The sequence below is a fragment of the Platalea leucorodia genome (assembly GCF_965183815.1).
Source record: "Platalea leucorodia genome assembly, contig: HAP1_HAP1_SCAFFOLD_77, whole genome shotgun sequence".
Classification (NCBI taxonomy): Eukaryota; Metazoa; Chordata; class Aves; order Pelecaniformes; family Threskiornithidae; genus Platalea; species Platalea leucorodia.
The window spans coordinates 15,355-35,704 of NW_028121441.1; the positions used below are offsets into that span (position 1 = coordinate 15,355).

Here is a 20,350-nt window from a genome sequence, read left to right on the forward strand (position 1 = left end):
CCGGGGGACGGAGTTGTCCCTGCAGGACTGCTGGGCCCAGCCCGGGGATGGCGGTGCTTGCCGGCATAAGGAAGACGCTGCTGTGCGCTGCTCAGGTGAGCGGCAGGACGGGGACCTCTTGCTCAGGTGTTGGCAGGGAGCTAGAGAAGGCCGTTCACCCACTTGGTCCTGGCATGGCCCCTGACCTCCCAAGAGTGAGACCATTCCTGCAGACTGCAGGAGCCTGGTGCCAGGTGGGCAGCAGCCTCAGTGGAGCTGGGTGTCCTCAGGCCAGGGCTGTCCCCTGGGCTGCCTGTGCCATCCTGCCTGCTGCCCAGAGCAGAGGCCGTGGGCCCTGTCCCGGCCTCCCTTTCTAGCACTACTTTCTAGCACTACAGTTTGGGTGGGGTGTGTCAGGGACATGTCCAGACACACACAGGGCGTCTTGGGAAGGAGGCTCCCCAGTACCCGCACACCCGTCCTCTCAGCCCAGCTCTCCTGCTCCTCCTCTGCAGCTCCAGCCAGGACAGCAGCATCCCCACCCCGAGCAGGTAACTCGTCCTCCCGCCCGAGGCTGGGTATCCCCAGCACCAGGCTGTGACCCACAGCTGGATGGAAGGGGCTCCTTGCTGGGGTGTGAAGCTCCCAGGAGGAGGCTCTGGGGTGGTGGTGGGAGAGTTGGGGAGGGCTGTAATTTCCTCAGCAGGGTGGAAGCTTCCCCATTACTCACCCCTGGGGTCTTCCACCCTCTGCTGCCTTGAGTGATGGGAGTCAGGACTGGTGCTGGCCCCACCTCTCCCAGGCCTGGTGTTGCCCCTTCCATGTTCTTGCCCATGCAGATCCTACCCGGGGTCGTTTGACCAGCAGCGGGAGAGTCTCAGTGCCCGTCATCATCTGCATCATCCTGGGGGCCCTTCTCTGCCTGCTCCTGGCCCTCCTGGCTGGGCAAGTGCTAAGCGCCAGGGCTGGGCGCAGAGGTGGGTCCTTCCATAGCAGTCCCAGGGACCATGTCTCCTGGAAGGGCTGTGGGGTGCTGCGGGGTGTCACTGAGGGGCACAGGCAGAGCTGGGGGGATGAGACTGTGTGCTGCCACCTGTCCTATGCACCGCCCCATTGACTGCCTGGTCATGGGGCACCAGCAGCAAGGGGTGGAGAGAGCCCAGAGGCAGGGGGAGCTAGTGATGGGGCGAGGAGAGAAAGAGCAGAGTGGAGATGGCCAAGGCTGGCAGTGCTCTGGGTAGTGCTGGAGGGGGCTCTGGGGCAAGGGAGATGGCAGGAGGAGCATGGGGCAGTAGAGTCCATCTCCATGGTGTCAGGTCCCCAAGCTGTCCCTCTGCCCATCCTCACCCATCCCCTGGCAGGGCAGGGGCCCTGCTATAGGCCCATGGGGCAGATAAGGGGCAGCTCCGGGTGGCAAGGAAACATGGGAGCTGCTCCAAGGTCAGACAAGGGGGGGAATGACCCAGGGGCCAGAGGGGCATGAGTGCTGTCTCCGAAAGGATGATGCAAGGGTGACGCTGCCCCAGATAATCTCCACAGCAATGTTGCCCTCACTGGGGATGTGGCGGCCGTGCCTGGACAGTGCAATGGGGCTGTGCTGTCGGACCAGTCCTGGGCTGGCCAAAGGAACAGGTTTGGGGGAGCACAGTGGGGTCCCATCGCCCCTCTGCCTGTCCCTGTGCCAGCCCTGCCTCTGTCCTCAGGCTCCAGGAGGGCTCAGGAGCCTTTCCCCGAGACCGTGTATGAGGAGATTGGTTACAGCCCAGTGTGGGAGAAGCAGGCAAGGTTTGGTCGCTCAGGTGGGTGTGGGTCCTCCCTGGAGGCCCATCTGCAGGACCCTTTCCCCTGGCCCCAACACAGGGCTGATCCCCTGAAGCCTCCCAGCCCGTGGTCCCTGCAGCGCTGGGGCCGTGTGGTCTGTGGGGAGAGCATCCAGGTCCTGGGCCCGGGAGAGGAGCTTTCTCCCAACCAGCTTGGCCCATCCCAGCTGGACAGCCCCTCTCTTCCTGCCCCTGCACCCCATGTGACACCCGAGGAGTGAGGGAAGGGGCTGCGCTAGGGCAGCTCTGGGAGCACCTTTGAGACGGTGTTTGTCCTGGGGGAGCAGGGTAGATTCCCAGCCCTCCTCCCCATGCAGCCCCAGCTCTGTGGGTCCCCCTTCCCCAGCAGCACTGACCATGAGACAGGTCCGTGGGGCTCGCTCCCTAACACCTGCTGTGCATCTCACCAGGCTCCTATTCAGAGGAGTCCCTGACCCAGCTGCAGCCCTCCCCTGGGGACAGCGAGGAGGAGGATGGTGTGGGATCAGCACCAGGTAACGGAGGCAGGAAGGGGCTGATCTCCCTGCAGCCATGTGGTGGACAGAGGTGTCACAGAGTGTCACCATCACAGACGGGGAGGACATGGGGGCTTCCTGTGGTGCTGCCACCACCAGTGTGTCAGCCCTGTGTCCCTGTGCATCCTTGCCTCCTCTGCTCTGCAGGACATGTCTTCTCACTGTCACCAGCTGCCCTCTCCTTTCAGATGTTCTTGTCCTGCCCGGACGTGACCCAGTGGATGGCTATGATGATGCCAGGGAGGTTTCTGACCCTGGGGATGATGCTGCCCCTTGACAGGGAGCTTGGGAAATGCCCGGGGCACCAGAGGAGAGAGCAGGGCCCAGGGATGCATTCGGAGGTGAGAGGGAAAGATAGCACTGCTGGTTCCTGGGGTACCATCCCTGGTGCCACCCAAGTCGCTACTGTACTGACACCCAAAGCTCCTGGGAAGGGGGAACCTGACCCAGGAGTTGTCCTTGGAGGGACTGGGGGTGGGAGAAGGAGCTGAATGTGGTGAGGAGTGGGGAGGAAGGTAATGTACAGACCCCATGGGGTGAACTGCAATGTCCTGCCTTGCTGTTTGCAGGGAGCAGCCTGCGCTCCCGGAGAAGTGCTGATGTCCCTGGAGCAGAAGGAGACACCTCGTCCGTGTCCCTGGGAAGCATGGGCTATGATGATGCTGTGTCTCTGGCACATCCCCATGAGGACACAAAGGCTGTGACAGCGGAGCTTGGTACCCAACAGTCCCTGAGCCCCATGCCAGGAGAGCCCATCCCTGCTGTGCAGCTGGGTGCAGGCAGGAGGGAGGAGAGGCCTGTGCAGCTGGGAGAGCTGTGAGCACCAGGGAACCGTCTTCCTTTACCACGGGCAGCAGAAATTGCTGGGAGTTTCCTCTATTTTTATTCCCATTTTCACACTGTGCATCCATATTGGTTCCTATTAAAAGTCTCTGGGGGCTTTGACCCAGAGCTGCTGCTTGCCTGCCCAGGTGTCGGGTCATCTCCCTGAGGCCGATCAGGGGAGCAGAGAACAAAGGCACCGTGGTAGGGAAGGGGCGCGTCTCAGGGACAGCAGGCTCCGGGTCAGGCTGTGGGGCTGCGAGAGCCCCTGGTGCCTGGGGAATAATCCTGCTGACAGAGCCATTTCCATCCTGCTGGCCACAGGCAGTTTCTAGTCAAAATGGCTCTAACAACGGTTAAGAGGCAGCTCTGCTCCACACTGCCCCAGCACAGGGTGCAGAGCCACTTTCTGGGACACACAGGGCTGGAATTCCCTCTCCTCATGCTCTGCCAGGATCCCAGTCTCCATTGGCTGTGACGAGGACTGTTATGGAACCAGAATTGTCTTGACATCCAGCCCCCGACGAAAACACCACAGGATGGGTGCCCATGCAGAGACCAGGACACGAAAGGCGGGACCATGAACTGCGCGCACGCCTGCGCAGAGACCAGGGCATGAAAGGCAGAGGCCGGGACGCGAAAGGCGGGGCCATGGACTGCATGCACGCCTGTGCAGACACCTGGGTGCGAAAAGCGGAGGCCAGGATGTGAAAGGCAGGGCTATGGACTGCACGCATGCCTGCGCAGACACCAGGGCGCAAAAAGCAGAAGTGCAAACTGCATGTACGCAGACGCGTTCTGTGCCTGTGCATGGTCATATAAAAGGACCGTGTGCGCCTTTTGAGGTCCTCTCTCTCTTTGCCCTCAGCTCCTTCTTCTTTCTCTTCTCATCCTACACCGTGCACCTCCTTGGAAGCTGCTCCTGTGGACACTGAGACTGGACCGACTGGACCTTTGATTGACGGGACAACGCCGGACTCGGAGTGGCGGTAGCTAGTTCCCCTACGTGGCTCTTTTCTCACCCGCCTGAGCACGCTCTTTCTATCTTTCTCTCTTTTTCTCTCTCTCTTTTTTCTTTTTTTCCCCCCATCTCCCTACCCGGTCCTCACCCCTTCGTTTGGCAAAATGAAGTCAAAAGGTTGTACAGCATTTGACCTCGTTTGCGTCTTAATCTCGTCCTTGGGATCATATCGAAACCTCTCCCGACATTGGATCGGGACAGGCTGTTTCTGCTCTCTTGGGCCCTCACAGACCCCCGAGCACTCTTGTCACAGGCACAGAGCTGCCTTCTTCCTGAGCAGGGGCTGTAAGGGCCCAGGGCAGCCCTGGGACCCCCTCCTCCTGCTCCCCTCCAGCCCCCACCCCTGCCCTCCTGCTGCCTCGCCAGGGGTGTCAGTTTGGATTTGTGTCGGGGCAGTACTTGTCTGCAGGTACAGGAGGGATGGGAGCAGGGGGGATGGGGGCACCTTTCCCTCAGCGCTCTTGGAGGGCCGGGGGATGGAGAAAGGATCCCCACGAGATGTGTGCTGCAGCCAAAAGCCGTGGTCTAGGCCCTGGCCTGGAGAAGGGCCCATCCAGGAGGATGCTCATGTGGGCATGTTTCCATGGCAGAGGAGATTTTGTGTCCCTCCCCTAAAACAGGTGCTGCTGGGAGCTGAGCCTGAGTCCCTGTCCTGGTTTCAGCTGGGATAGAGTTAATTTTCTTCTTAGTAGCTGGTAGAGTGCTGTGTTTTGGATTTAGGATGAGAATAATGTTGATAACACACTGATGCCTTACTTGTTGCTAAGCAGTGGTTATACTAGTCAAGTGCTTTTCAGCTTCCCATGCTCTGCCAGGTGCACAAGAAGCTGGGAGGGAGCATAGCTAGGACAGCTGACCCAGACTGGCCCAAGGGCTATTCCATACCATGTGACGTCATGCTCAGTATATAAGCTGGGGGAAGAAGAAGGAAGGGGGGGACGTTTGGTGTGATGGCGTTTGTCTTCCCAAGTAACCATTGCGCGTGATGGAGCCCTGCTTTCCTGGGGATGGCTGAGCACCTGCCTGCCGCTGGGAAGTAGTGAATGAATTCCTTGCTTTGCTTGTGCGTGCGGCTTTTGCTTTACCTATTAAACTGTCTTTATCTCAACCCATGAGTTTTCTCACTTTTACTCTTCCGATTCTCTCCCCCATCCCACCGGGGGGGGAGTGAGCGAGCGGCTGTGTGGTGCTTAGTTGCTGGCTGGGGTTAAACCACGACAGTCCCTCTCTCTTGGCTGGGGCTTTCACCAGCCCTAGTGCCCATGGGCAGAAAAAGCAGAGAAGCCAGGAGGGGAGAAGAGTTTGATACTTGGGCAGGACCTGGAGCCCAAACTGCCCTCCCTGCTCCCACTGGTGGGTCTCCACACCCCTCCAGCTCTTCCCTGAAAGGCTCCTCTGCTGCAGGCTGGAAGGTGGGTTGTCTCCCTATGGGGAGTTGCTGCAGCTCAGTACTGCTGCCAACAGCAGGATCTGGCCCTCGAGGAGAAGAGGACAGGAGGTGGCTGTCACCAACATCCTCTCCCACTTCCACATTGCCCCATTCCCTGCTGGGAGCTCCTCCACCCCTGGGGGGACCCTGGGGGGATCTGGAGGAATCCCAGGCTCACACATCCCTCTGCTCCATACCCTGGAGCCTTCCTGCTGGCAGCCCCCATGGGAGAGCAGTGTTCCCAGGGCGAGACTCCCACAGTGATTGGTGATATGCATGGACATGACAAACACGGCCTCCATCCCCTGGAGAACTCCCACTGGGATAAGCTCCAGCCTTGCATTTCAGAGAAATAAGGTATAAAAGTGAGGTAAAGAAGAAGAGGGGAGTGTTATCTTCTGAACACAGGATGGTGGGTCCTATGGGCAGTATGGACACTGACCTGCAGATTCAAGGTGCCCCAAGTGGGGATCAGGGAGAAGAGCCCAGTGCCTGGTGTGCTTGAGGGAGCAGCAGACCTGAGCAGAAAGAGCTCATTTCATGGTATTTTTGGGACCTGAACAGTCTGGCCCTGTGGGTGGGGTCTATTCTCTGCAGCAAAGCAGGATTGTCACTGTGCCCCAGATCTGTGCTTCCTCCTGCAGCTCCTGAGGACCTACCTGAGGGGGGGTCACAGTGAGACCCCCAACTCTCAGCACTGCTGCCCCACGCTAGGCAGAGCACGGCTGTGGAAAGCCCCTGGGAGAGCGGCCTTATTTCTCTTAGTTTGGGCTCACTGTTCCTGGGGGCTGAGCACCCTGCAGTGAAAGGCCATGTCTCACACTCCGTTTTGGTTGCGGGTGTTTTAGCTGGGGGACCAGCCACGGCACCATCTGGCCCTTCCCGCCTGTGCACGGCTGTGGACAGGCCTGTGCCTCCCTGATCCCACCAGTGCAGCATCAACAGAGACACCAAACACCCCAGGAACAAGAGGTGGGCACCAGCCCCATGTCTGTGGGCTGTGTCTGGCCTCAGGAGCTCCACATGCCCTGAGCTGAGGCTCTGCTTAAGCCAGTGATGATGGTGGAAGCAGAAGCACTTGGAGACAGGGTCAGGATAAGAAATGTCAAAGCTGGGAGTCCCACAGCCCTGCCCAGGCTCGTCCAACTCAGACAGCCCTACCTGCTGGCACAGAGGAGTGCTTCCCATGTGGTATGGGATCTCCACCTGGAGACAGGACAATCTCAGACCCTTATCCCTGGAAAGCCACCAGGGCAGTGTGGCCCTGGTCCCAAAGGGTGCCTGGGCTGGACCAGCACCCTCACACTACATCTCTCAGTGCAGCCAGAAATGATTTCTAGTGTGCTGCTGACACCTCTCCCCTCCCTGAGGTCTCCCCACACTCTGCTGCCAAGCATTGTCCCTGGGCGGTGGGGTGGGTCTGTGGTGCAGGGCAGTGACCTGAGCTCAGGTCCAGCACAGCTGCCTGCTTCTCCTCCAAGAGCGGGCTCAGCAGAGGCAGCACACATCGCCCTCCCACAGCCCTCCTCACCTCACAGGCAAGCCCTGGGTGGGCAGGGCAGGCCCACAGGGCCTGGAGAGGACCAGTGCCCGAGCTCCAGCCTGCACCTGCCTGAGGCTGGGGAGTCAGGGCAAAAGTACCCCTGGAGATGCTGGGGATTGAACCCAGGACCTCCCACATGCGAAGCAGGTGCTCTGCCACTGAGCTACATCCCCTTGACACCTGCCAGCAGGAGAGGCACTCTCCTCCCGTGATGTGCCTATGACAAGTCCTGTATTCCCCTGGGTGCCCAGGGAGCCTCTGCAGCAAACAGCACTTGAATCCTTGTGATGTGGGGGAAGCTGGGACTGCCTCTCTGCTGGGGCCTGATCCTGGCACAGGGCTGCACTGCAGAGTGCTGCCCCTTCAAGGTCTCTGCAGGGCAATGGGGCAGAAGGAGGTTCTTGCTGCAGGTGCTGCTCCCACACTCTGGCCCGCTCCAGGATGGGTCAATGGAGAGGAGAAAATCCTTTCCCCTGAGCCTCCTCTGCCACCCAGGGCAACAGCTGTCTGTGCCACATCTGTCCCCAACTCTGCAGCAGCAGCAGTGCAACAGGGTGAGGGAAACGCCCTCCCTGGACTGATGTGCCCCCAGGATCCAATGGCATCCCAGGGCATGCCGTGGAGGGCACATGGAGGCAGAAGTCTTATACCCCCTCCTCCAGGCGCCGGGCCTCCCCCTGCACCCCTCTGTTCCCCAGCAGCCCTGCAGGTGAGGTGAACAGCAGGCTTCCATCTCCATGGGGCTGGGGATGGGCGTTGGGCTCAGGGACCTTCCCATTCCTTCAGCACTGATGTCTGTCCTGACAGCAAAGCCGTGCCCGGGGACAGCCCTGGCTGGGGTCCCTGTGGCAGGGTGGGTGAGCGTGCTCAGCTGTTAACCCAAAGGCTGGTGGTTTGACCACACGCAGGGATGGTGTCCTCATGCTGGTAGAGCTGGGGCAATTGTGTTGCCCAGTGCGATAGATTTTTCCCTGCCGAGCCCCTGCCTAGCAGAGAGGGTTTAGGGGAATCAAAACCAGAGCACAGTCACCGTGACCTTCTGGAGTGGTTGAGTGGAGTTAAGGGGATGGGTTGCTCATCTGTTCTGCTTTGCACACATGGCCCCAAAGCCCATCCTCAGCCATGACTCTCCCGTTTTTGCTCAAGAAAGACCTGGAAGGACTGCTCTTTTGGAGAACTGATAATCCCGCAGGCACTACCCCTGCAGCCAAGCGTTTTCAAGCTCGTGCTCAAAGCTGACAAGACAGTAACTCTGCTTGGACAGACAGTCTCTGCCAGGTGGCATGGACACTGCTGATTCCCCACTCCAGAGTGGCAGAGGCTGGATCCCCTTCTCAGGACAGCCTTCTTGCCAGGAAGCCACAGCCATGGGGGTGCCTCACCTAGTTCTTACTGGCACTTCACTCAGCATCCGTTTTGGTGGATATTTCTTTCTGCTCTGTGTCTACTCTTTCCACACACAGGAATGACAGAAAACCAAACATTTCATAAAAGCTTGTCAGAAAGCCCTTGTTATAGACAGGAAGTCCATCAAATCTGGAGGGAGCCGGGAACATTGCCATAAGCACCAAGAAGATCCAAGAAGCTCAAGGCCTCTTCTGGAATGCATCAACTTCTTGCAGCCATGATTTGAGCCTGGAAGTGGGAAGGGATTTATGTCTGTGGGTGGAGGAGGAATAAGTGTGTTGTGGGAGTATGTCAGGGCTGAAGGCCCTTGTGCAAATCAGGGGTGATGGAGACATTTCCATCTTGTGCGCATGCCTCAGCTTAGGAAATGGGGAAAGCCCGCTGCTGGGGGTGGATGTCCTCAGTCGTGCCCCATGAGCATGACCTCACTCTCTTTTGCAAGAAAGAAGAAAACAGGAGGACTCAGGTTGAAATATCTAAGTCAGCCAGTGGGAAACAAATACGTAATTACATTGGGGGAGGGGGGCTGGAGGGGGGTCAGATTAGGAGAAGGAAAGAAGGGGAAAGTAATGATTTCTGTGGTAAAAAATTTGGGAAGGTGATACCCAGCTCAGGTACCCTTCTTCTGAAGAAGGATCTACTTTTTCTTTTTTTTTTTTCTCCAGAGGGGCTGGCCCTATCAGACTAGCTTTCACAGTTCTCCTCTGCCAGACAGCCCAGAGAACAGGAGGGATGGGATTCATCTACTCAGATTTAGACATGTCCAGTGGAAGGGCTTGATTCAGCTGCCCCCTTCTCATGGTCAATATGAAGATGTCCTGAGGAATCCCAGACACACAGGACCCCCACCCCTCAGCTTGTCTGGGTAACAGAAGAGAAAACAGCATGTTTAGAGTAAGTTTTCTGCCAGTCCTGGGCAGGTGTGGCATTTCAACAGCTCCCACTTGCAGGATCACAACTGTGGTTACTTTAAAGCAAGAAGAAAGCCAGGGAAGTTTTTTACACTGTTCAACACCAGACCTGTATGTCTTTAAGACACAAATTTTCCCACTTCTCATTCCCCAAACAGTCCCCAGATTCTGCACTTCTAAAGATATACCTGGTACACAAAATATGCACTTCTGAGTTGTCCACACTTGACACAACCACAACCTGTTTATTCCTGGTGGGTCACAACTGGTAGGAGCTCTCGATGCAGGCCACAGTCTTTCTGAGGGCATTTCCAAGAGCCCCCTTGACTTGCCTGTTCCGCAGGCTGCAGAGGAGTGGATTGGCCATGGGCGTGAGGATGGTGTAGAAAAAGGATAGCACTGTATTGAGCTGCCTCAGTGAGGCTGTTCTGGGTATCATATAGACAACGATGAGGGTACCATAGAAAACAGTGGCCACGCTGAGGTGAGAGGAGCAGGTGGAGAAGGCCTTCTGCCTCCCCGTGGTGGCTGGGATCCTCAGGATCACAACTATGATGCAGATATAGGATACCAAGGTGAACACAAAGGGGAAGACCACATCCAGACAGCAGATGATGAAAGTAACCAGTCTAAGCACGGTGGTGTCACTGCAGGCGAGCTCCAGCAGTGGGGCAAAATCACAGAAGAAGTGATCAATTGCATTGGGACCACAGAAGTGTAAGTTGGAAAGTAGCCCGGTGACTCTGGTAGACATTAGTAATCCTGCTAGCCAAGACCCAGCCGCCAGCAGGAGACAGAGCTTCTGCTTCATGAGGCTGGCATAGAGCAGGGGGTGGCATATGGCCAAGTATCGATCCTAGGACATGGTGGCCAGCAGATGACACTAGGTACCTGCACAACAGGCAAAAAAAAAGAACTGTGTCATGCAGCCTTGAGCAGAAATGGTTCTGTCCCTGGTTAGGAAGCTGGCCAGCAGCCTGGGCAGGATAGTGGAAGTATAGCAGATTGCCATGCTGGAGAAATTAGGCATCTGCTCTGAGGCCCACGAAAGAAGGAGGAGGAAACCTAAGAAAAGGGAAGGGAATGTTGACAAAGGTAACAAGATGAATTTCACCAAGCACGATATTGGTTACCCTTGCCACACCTTCAACTGACTGGGTACCAAAATGGATCCTCACAACCATACCAGAGCAAGAATATTTTTCCTGAAGGCCTTTTCAGTCCTTCACGAGTTGAAAACCCTCCTTTTCACACTGCTGCTGGTGATTTATCTGCTCGCTGTCATGGGGAATGCAGTCACCGTTGCCATCCTTTGGCTCCACCACTAGTGCCACACCCCCAGGCATCCCTTCCGCAGCACCTTGTCCTTCTTGGATATTTGGTTCACTCTGGTCATTTCCCCTGACATGTTTGTCAGTCTCATGCTGGAGATTAAGATATCTCTGTGGCTGGAAGGTGTGGAAGGAAGCAGGAGATTACAAAAGAGATGCTGGATATTACTTATTTTGAAAACAAGAGACTCTCAGGGATTCCTAGTGCAAAAAGACGAGTACCTCTGAAAAGTAGAAAGAATAGCTTTCAACATACACATTTGATTTGATCTGATGGTTTAGCATTTGTGCAATAGAAGAGATGAGTTTGGCACATAGGTGTGACAGATGTTTGCAATAGGTCTGAGTGAATGTGGAATTTGCCAGGAATGGGGTGAAATAGCTCACAGCCTCTTTAAAATCTTCTGTTCTGGAGAAAGAATCCTTTGGGAGTGTTTGAGAAAGGTAGAAAGACAACAACAAATTCTCTGAGGACTCGAACTGAAATGTAAACCAGAAAAATCAGGGGGTGAGAAAGGCTTGAAGGTCTCTCTCTCTCTCTGTGCTCTATAGGAGGAAGACTGCAAGAAAGGAAAAAAGCAGAGAAGGAAGGATTCCTTTCATCCAGACGGTGAAATAATCACACTTGGGTTTTGCCATCTTCCTGTCTCGGCAGGATGAACTGAAATTCAGCATGGCAGCAGAAAATGAAACTGCAGTTACTGAGTTCATCCTAGAGGGTTTCTCAGGGCTTGATCAAAGCCTGCAGCTATTTCTCTCTCTGCTCCTTCTGCTCATATACCTGACAACAGTGATGGGGAACGCAACCATCATTTTCCTCGTGTGTGTGGATCACCGCCTGCAAACCCCCATGTACTTTTTCATCAGCAATCTGGCCTTCCTGGAAATCTGGTTCACATCCTCCACAAGCATCAGATTTTTTGTGATCCTGGGTTCTGGTAGGAGAACAATCTCACTAAGCAGCTGCTTTGCCCAGTCCTGTTTCTATTTTGCCCTGGGCTGTACAGAGTTGGTTCTACTTGTTGTCATGTCCTTTGACCGCTACATTGCCATCTGCCAGCCTTTGCGTTATGCTGCCATCATGAAGCCTCAGCTCTGCATCCACCTGGTTGTTGCTGCTTGGGTCATAGGCATCACAGTCTTGAGTTACCATCTGGTCCTCCTCTACAAGCTGACTTTCTGTGGCTCAAACAAGATCCACCATTTTTTTTGTGACAACTCCCTATTGTTCACATTGTCCTGCTCTGACCCCAGCCTGCTTTGGAAAACAGACTCTGTTTTGTTATCGTTTATCCTACTGGGTTCCTTATGTTTAACTCTGGCATTTTACATGGGCATCCTTTTCTGTATTCTGCACCTGCCAGCAGCCGCTGGGAGGAAAAAAGCTTTTACTACATGCTCTTCCCATCTCACCACCTTGGCCATTGCATATGGGAGCTGCATTGCTCTCTATGTGCGTCCTTCCAGAGATGTTTCCCTTGAGACAAACAGAATTGTGGCTTTGCTGAACACTGTCCTGTACCCACTCTTAAATCCATTCATCTACAGTCTTAGAAACAAGACTGTCCTACTGGCCCTGAACAAAGCCATTGCCCGTGCAACAACACAGCTTTTCCCCTAATCCTGATCCATTTCTGGACAGCAATGCCAATGAGCTGCTATGTTAAATATGCTAAATAATACCAGTGCATAGGTATGTAACCTGCAAATACAGCTGCCTCAGGAGATGCATGTTCTTGTTGGGTTGTCTTAGGTTAAGTGAGAAGAAGCTCATCTGCACACACAAAGAAGGCACTACCGATGGCAGGAGGAGTAACTCAGTTAACACCCTGCCCCAGCTGCTCCCAGAGCCATCACAGGAGAGCCACCAGCTCATCAAGAGCCCATCTCCACAAAGCGAGAAGAGCACAGAGGCACCGTGGCAGGTGGGAACCCAAGTGACAGGCTCCTGAGGAAGGAACATCTTGTCCCAGCTCCTTCCAGGGCTGCCCTGGGAGAGCCGTCAGCCCCGTTGTCCAGGTGTGAAACCCACCAAGAGGAGTCACTGCGAGCAGCTCTCTAGATCACCATTTGGACTAAGGGAATTGTCGCCTAGGGGCGTAGGACACATTATGGGATGCAGGGGAAGAGCATTTTTGGATTGCACAGGACTTTTATTATGGGAAGTGTAGGGGAGGACCCCGACCAGTGCAGTCTGTCCTGTCTTCTCACTAAACTTAATTTCTAGCTCATTCCTGTGGGGGGGGAATCTCTCTTCTGCGTGAACATGTGAGCACAGGGGGGTGAGTGCAGCAACTGGAGAAGGACCAGGGGGTCAGACAGCCCATATGTTATTAGTGCCAGCAACTGAGAGACCGGAGTGGCTGGACTCTAAGAGTTTGTGTGTGTGTGTGTGTGTGTGTGTGTGTGACTGGGGTGGTCTGTAGCAGCATCTGGAATGGGGTTGCAGCCTCAGGGGGCTCATATGTCCAGGTGCGTGCACCTGGGGAGGCTGGTATCCAGGGCAGCTACTGAGGAGACTGAGCATCAGAGCCCAGCTGCTGGAGGGATCCACCCTGTACAGGTATATATAGAGAACAGAACAGAACAGAACAGAACAGAATAGCATAGAATAGAATAGTTCAGTTGGAAGGGACCTACAAGGATCATCTTGTCCAAATCCCTGGCCACTTCAGGTCTGACCAAAAGATAAATCATGTTATTAAGGGCATTGTCCAAATGCCTCTTAAACACTGACACGCATGGGGCATCGACCACTTCTCTAGGAAGCCTGTTCTACTGTTTGACCACCCTCTTGGTAAAGCAATGCTTCCTAATGTCCAGTCTAAACCTCCCCCGGTGCAGCTTTGAACCATTTCCCCACGTCCTGTCCCTGGATCCAAGAGAGAAGAGATCAACACCTCCCTCTTCACTTCCCCTCCTCAGGAAGCTGTAGAGAGCAATGAGGTCAGCCCTCCGCCTCCTTTTGTCCAAACTAGACAAGCCCAGTGTCCTCAGCCGCTCCTCAAAGGACATTTCTTCCAGCCCTTTCACCAGCTTTGGTGCCCTCCTCTGGACGCATTCAAGTACCTTACATCCTTCTTCAGTTGTGGGGCCCAGAACTGCACACAGTACTCTAAGTGAGTCTGCACCACTGCAAAATACAGCGGGATAATCCCCTGTCCTGGTTTCAGCTGGGATAGAATTAATTTTCTTCCTAGTACTTGGTATAGTGCTGTGGTTTGGATTTAGGATGAGAATAAAGTTGATGATAACACACTGATGGTTTACTTATTGCTAAGCAGTCTTTATCCTAGTCAAGGATTTTACAGCTTCCCATGCTCTGCCAGGTGCACAAGAAGTTGGGAGGGTGCACAGCCAGGACAGCTGACCCAAACTGGCCAAAGGGATATTCCATACCGTATGACATTATGCTCTGTATATGTACTGGAGAGAGTTTGCCGGGGGGCAGCGATCACTGCTTGGGGACGGTCTGGGCATCGGTCAGCAGGTGGTGATTGTGCATCACTTGTTTGGTATATTCTTTTTTTAATTTTTAGTAGTATTAGTATTAGAATTACTATTAGTATTAGTATTAGTATTTCCCCTTCCTCTGCGGTCATATTAAACTGTCTTTATCTCAACCCACGGGTTTTACTTTTTTTTTCTGATTCTCTCCCCCATCCACTGTGGGAGGGAGGGTGAACAAGCAGCTGGGTGGTGCTTAGTTTCCGACTGGGGTTAAACCACAACATCCCCTCTTTTGAGCCCCTCGTTATACTGCACCCCAGGGTGCGGTTTGCCCTCTTGGCTGCCAGGGCACACTGCTGACTCCTGTTGAGCCCCCTGCCAGCCAGCACCCCCAGATCCCTCTCTGCAGGGCTGCTCTCCAGCCACTCCTCTCCCAGTCTATACTTGTGCCCGGCATTATTTCATCCGAGGCCCAGGAGTGTTCCCTGTGCTGCCCCATGATGCCCCAGTATGTCCCACTGGCCTTCAGGCAGGGTATGACCCCTTCACCACTGCTCTCTCAGCCTGATCATCCAACTGGTGTTTCACCCATCTGTTTGTCTACCCTTCCAGAATGTAATGTCCTAACTTGGGTACCAGAATAGTGAGGGAGAACACGTCACAAATCTTGCTGAAGTTGAGGTGACCAGCATCCACTCTTGTCCCCTCATGCACAAATGCAGTTACTTCATCATGAAGGCAGTCAGCCTGGTGAGGCATGCTTTACCCTTTGAAAGTCCATGCTGACTGCTTTTGGAAATATTCTCCTCTTTAAAGATCCCAGAAATATAACCCAAGAGATATCATAGAATCATAGAATCATTAACGTTGGAAAAGACCGTTAAGATCATCGAGTCCAACCGTTAACCTATCACTGCCAAGTCCACCACTAAACCATGTTCTCGAGCACCACGTCTACCCTTCTTTTAAATACGTCCAGGGATGGAGACTCAACCTCTTCCCTTGACAGCCTGTTCCAATGCCTGGCTACCCTTTCAGTGATGAAGTTTTTCCTAATATCCAACCTAAACTTCTCCTGGCACAGCTTGAGGCTGTTTCCTCTCGTCCTATGGCTTGTTACTAGGGAGAAGAGACCGACCCCCACCTCGCTACAACCTCCTTTCAGGTAGTTGTAGAGAGCAATAAGGTCTCCCCTCAGCCTCCTCTTCTCCACACTAAACAACCGCCAGAAAGACCTCGATGTCTTTCTTTTACTGAGGAGCCCAACACTGAACACAGGATTCGAGGTGCGGCCTCACCAATGCCAAGTACAGGGGCACTATCACCTCCCTGGTCCTGCTGGCCACACTATTTCTGATACAAGCCAGGATACCATTGGCCTTCTTGGCCACCTGAGAACACTGCTGGCCCATGTTCAGGCGGCTGTCAACCAGCACCCCCAGGTCCTTTTCCGCCATGCAGCTCTCCAGCCGCTCCTCCCCAAGCCTGTAGCATTGCATGGGGTTGTTGTGACCCAAGTGCAGGACCCAGCACTGAACCTTGTTGAACCTCATACAGTTGGCCCCGGCTCAATGATGCAGCCTGTCCAGGTCCCTCTGCAGGCCTTTCCTTCCCTCCAGCAGATCAACACTTCGATCGACATATCGATAGATATAGATAGAAATACCACCCAAGAGATATTGATGGCTTACTCCTCACCAAAGTGAGCTTGTACAGCCTGGGGTTCCCTGGGTTGCTCCTTTGGCTTCTTTCAGAGATGGACGCAACATTGCTTTGTCCTTACTCACAAGAGACCTCTACCAATCCCATGACCTTTCAAAAGGGATATTCCACAGAAATATCAGTCTTCCCATGTAACTTCATTACCACTATTCTGCCTGTTATGCACTGTATTTAATTTCTCTAATAGTTCGTGTGTTTTCATCTGTCCTGATACAATGACTATTTCTAAAGTCATCTTACCAGTAGACTGTCTAGACAAAGGCCCTTTCCATTATTCTCCAGTTTTCTCCTGCCCTTACTCTTTGTTCATTCAGATGCCTTTCAGCTATGCTGCTGCTTTGGGTTTCAGGGAGTTAAAGCTTTCATGTCTTTCAGTAGGACAATTGCCTTTGTAGCAAACTCTTCTCTTATGTTCATCTCTACCTTTCTGTAGCTATCTATGTAAAACATTTCTCATAAGATTATCCCTTGTAGAAAGGCAACCTCATTAAAGGTAGCTTGTAAGTAGCATATGCTTAAGGAGTGTATTGTATTGTTTATGAAACTTTATCATGCTTTACTTTTCTTTGCTTGCAAACACGAAGAATCCTTCTGTGCCTGTGTGCAGCCAGTTGTCTCAGGAGATCAGGTGGGAGATGGTGCAATGGAGCTGTAACACCCAGTTGCAGACTTCAGTGGAGAGTCTGATGTAAAGAAAAGTGGTATTATTGCAGCCTTTAGTACTTAAAGTACCAAAGCTCAAAGCTCAAAGCTCAAGGACAATGCTCCTGGGAATCTGGGGAGGTCCCAGTTGACTGGAAGCTGGCAAATGTTATCCCAACCTTCAAGAAGGGCAACAGGGATGACCCTGGTAGCTACAGGCCTGTCAGTCTCACTTCTGTGCCTGGCAAAATGAGGGAGAAAATTCTTCTGGGAGTTATTGAAAAACACCTGAAAGACAACGCAGTCATTGGTCCCAACCAGCACGGGTTCATGAGGAGAAAGCCCTGCTTGACAAACTTGATTTCCTTCTATGACAAGGTTACCCACCTAGCTGACCAAGGGAAGCCAGTTGATGTCATCTTTTTGGACTTCAGTAAAGCCTTCGATACTGTCTCTCACAGTATCCTCCTGGACAAAATGTCCAGCATACAGCTGGATAAACACCTAATGCAATGGGTGAGCAATTGGCTGATGGGTTGGGCTCAAAGGGTTATAGTAAATGGGGTTACATCGGGCTGGCGACCAGTCACTAGTGGGGTTTCCCAGGGATCCATGTTGGGACCAGTGCTCTTTAATGTCTTCATAAATGACTTGGATGCAGAACTCGAAGGTTTCTTAACAAAGTTTGCCGATGACACAAAATTGGGAGGAGCCACTGACATTCTCGAGGGCAGAGAGGCCCTGCAGAGGGATCTAGACAAATTAGAGAGCTGGGCTATCCCCAACTGTATGAAGTTTAACAAGGGCAGGTGCTGCATTTTGCACCTGGATGTACATACAGACTGGGGAATGAGAGGCTGGAGAGCAGCCCCATGGAGAGGGATCTGGGGGTTCTGGTCAACGGCAAGTTGAACATGAGCCAATAGTGTGCCCTGGCAGCCAGGAGGGCCAACCGTGCCCTGGGGTGCATCAAGCACTGCATCGCCAGCTGGTCGAGGGAGGAGATTGTCCTGCTCTGCTCTGCACTGTTGAGGCCTCACCTTGAGTACTGTGTGCAGTTTTGGGTGCCACAGTACAAAAAAAAATACAAAGCTACTGAAGAGTGTCCAGAGGAGAGCCACAAAGATGGTAAAGGGTTTAGAGGGGAAGGTGTATGAGGAGCGGCTGAAGTCACTTGGCCTGTTCAGCCTGGAGAAGAGGAGACTGAGGGGAGACCTCATCACGGTCTACAGCTTCCTTACAAGGGAAGGAGGAGGGGCAGGTACTGATCTCTTCTCCCTGACAACCAATGAAAGAACCCGAGGGAACAGCAGGAAGATATGCCGGGGAGGTTTAGGTTGGACATTAGGAAAAGGTTCTTCACCCAAAGGGTAGTGGAGCATTGGAAGAAGCTCCCCCGGGAGGCAGTCACGGCGCCAAGCCTGACAATATGCAGGTGAGTGCTACAGCTTTCTTTGCTGAGGTAAGATGATCTTTAAAGGTCCCTTCCAACCCAAAGCATTCTATGATTTTATGACTGTATGATTCTATGAGAAGGTGAATTGAATCAGTTTGCAGAGGTGAAAGCCATCCAGCTGGCTTTGGATATTGCTGAAGGAGAAAAATGGCCAATGCTCTATCTCTATACTGACTCATGCATGGTGGCAAATGCTCTATGGGGGTGGTTACAGCAATGGAAGCAGAGTAACTAATAGCGCAGAGGCAAACCCATCTGAGCTGCTGCACTGTGGCATGATACTGCTGCCTGGGTAGAAAACCTCGCTGTAAAAGCACGTCACATAGATGCTCACATAGCCAAGAGTCGGGCCACTGAAGAACATCAACACAACCATCAAGTGGATCAGGCTGCTAAGATTGAAGTGCCTCAGGTGGATCTGGACTGGCAACAGAAGGGTGAATTATTTCTAGCTGGGTGGGCCCATGACACCTCAGGCCATCAAGGAAGAGATGCAACATATAGATGGGCCCATGATCGAGGGGTGAACTTGACCACAGACACTACAGCACAGGTTATACATGGATGTGAAACACGCGCTGCAATCAAGCAAGCAAAGCGGTTCAAGCCTCCCTGGGATGGAGGACCATGGCTGAAATATAAATATTAGGGAGGCATGGCAGATTGATGATGTCACACTCCCACAAACCCACCAAGGCAAGCGCCATGTGCTTACAACGATGGAAGCAACCACCGGATGGCTGGAGACATATCCTGTGCCCCATGCCACCACCTGGAACACTGTCCTGGGTCTTGAAAAGCAAGTCCTATGGTGACATGGCGCCCCAGAAAGAATTGAGTCAGACAACAGGACTCATTTCCGAAACAACCTCACAGACACCTGGGCCCAAGAGCACGGCATTGAGTGGATATATCACATCCCCCATCATGCACCAGCCTCTGGGAAAATCAAACGGTATAATGGAGTGTTAAAGACTACACCGAGAGCAATGGGTGCTGGGACGTTCAAACATTGGGACACACATTTAGCAAAGGCCACCTGCTTAGTCAACACTAGGGGATCTGCTGATCAAGCTGGCCCTGCCCAGTCAAAACTTTTACGTACCATAGAGGGGGAGAAAGCCCCTGTAGTCCACATAAAAAATATGCTGGGGAAGACAGTCTGGGTTACTTCTGCCTTGGGTAAAGGCAAAACCATTCGTGGGATTGCTTCTGCTCAAGGACCTGGGTGCACTTGGTGGGTGATGCAGGAGGATGGGAAAGTCCAATGCGTTCCTCAAGGGGATTTGATTTTGGGTGAGAATAGCCAATGGTTTGAATTGGATGATGTTAATTGCTACGTAATGCTTCTCACACTGCCCCACCAGCGAGTACATTGGGAGGGGCACAGAAGTTGTGAGGGGACACAGCTGGGACAGCTGACCCCAGCTGACCAAAGGGATGTTCTGTACCATATGATGTCATGCTCAGCATATAAAGCTGGCGGAAAAGCTGGCCGAGGGTCCGCTGCTCAGGAACTGGATGGGCATTGGACAGCATCACTTCCTTTGTATATTCTTTTAGCATTGTTATTCTTTTCCCTTTCTTTTCTGTCCTACTAAATTGCCTTTATCTCAACCCACGAGTTTTACCTTTTGTTTTCGATTCTCTCCCCCATCCCACTGTGGGGGAGTGAGCGAACGGCTGTGCGGGGTTTAGCTGCCTCTCAGGTTTAACCAGAGAAGGCCTTGACACTGTGCAAACATGGTTCAGCAATAGCCAAAACACGGGTGTGTTATCAACGCTGGTTTAGGCACAAATGCAAAACATAGCACCATGTGGGCTGCTCTGAAGGAAGTTAACCCCATCCCAGCCAGACCCAGTCCACTTGAAATGGGGGCCCAAAAATGGACACAGTTGCTTACAGGTGGCCTAACGAGTGAGGAGCAGGAGGAGACAATCTCTTCCCTCGCACTTTTGGTGAGGGTTCTCTTTATGCACTTCAGGACACTGCTGGCCGCCTTTGCTGCCAGGTCGCACTGGATCAAGCGGATAAATGCTGGATGGTGTTCTGTATTTAATTTCTCTAATCTTTCCTGTATTTTCACCTGTCCGGGTACAATGAGCATTTCTAAAGTCATCTTTTCAGCAGGTTGTGCAGACAACAGCCCTTTTCCATAATTCTCCAGTTTTCTCCTGCCCTTACTCTTTGTTCATTCAGATCCTTCTCACCTGTGCTGCTGCTTTGAGCTTAAGGGACTAAAAGCTTGCCTGTCTTTCAGTAGGACAAGTGTCTGTTTAGCCAATTCTTTAATTATGTTTA

The 20,350-nt window shown here is 53.2% G+C and overlaps 1 protein-coding gene across 1 annotated transcript; it reads left to right on the top strand.

Moving 5' to 3' along the window:
- Positions 1-11,451: 11,451 nt before the first annotated feature.
- On the top strand, positions 11,452-12,399 carry LOC309603410 (olfactory receptor 6E1-like; the record flags this gene model as incomplete). Its single annotated transcript, XM_082338266.1, has 1 exon — positions 11,452-12,399. One exon carries the CDS (start codon positions 11,452-11,454, stop codon positions 12,397-12,399), a length of 948 nt encoding a protein of 315 aa, XP_082194392.1.
- Between the last annotated feature and the right edge of the window lie 7,951 nt (positions 12,400-20,350).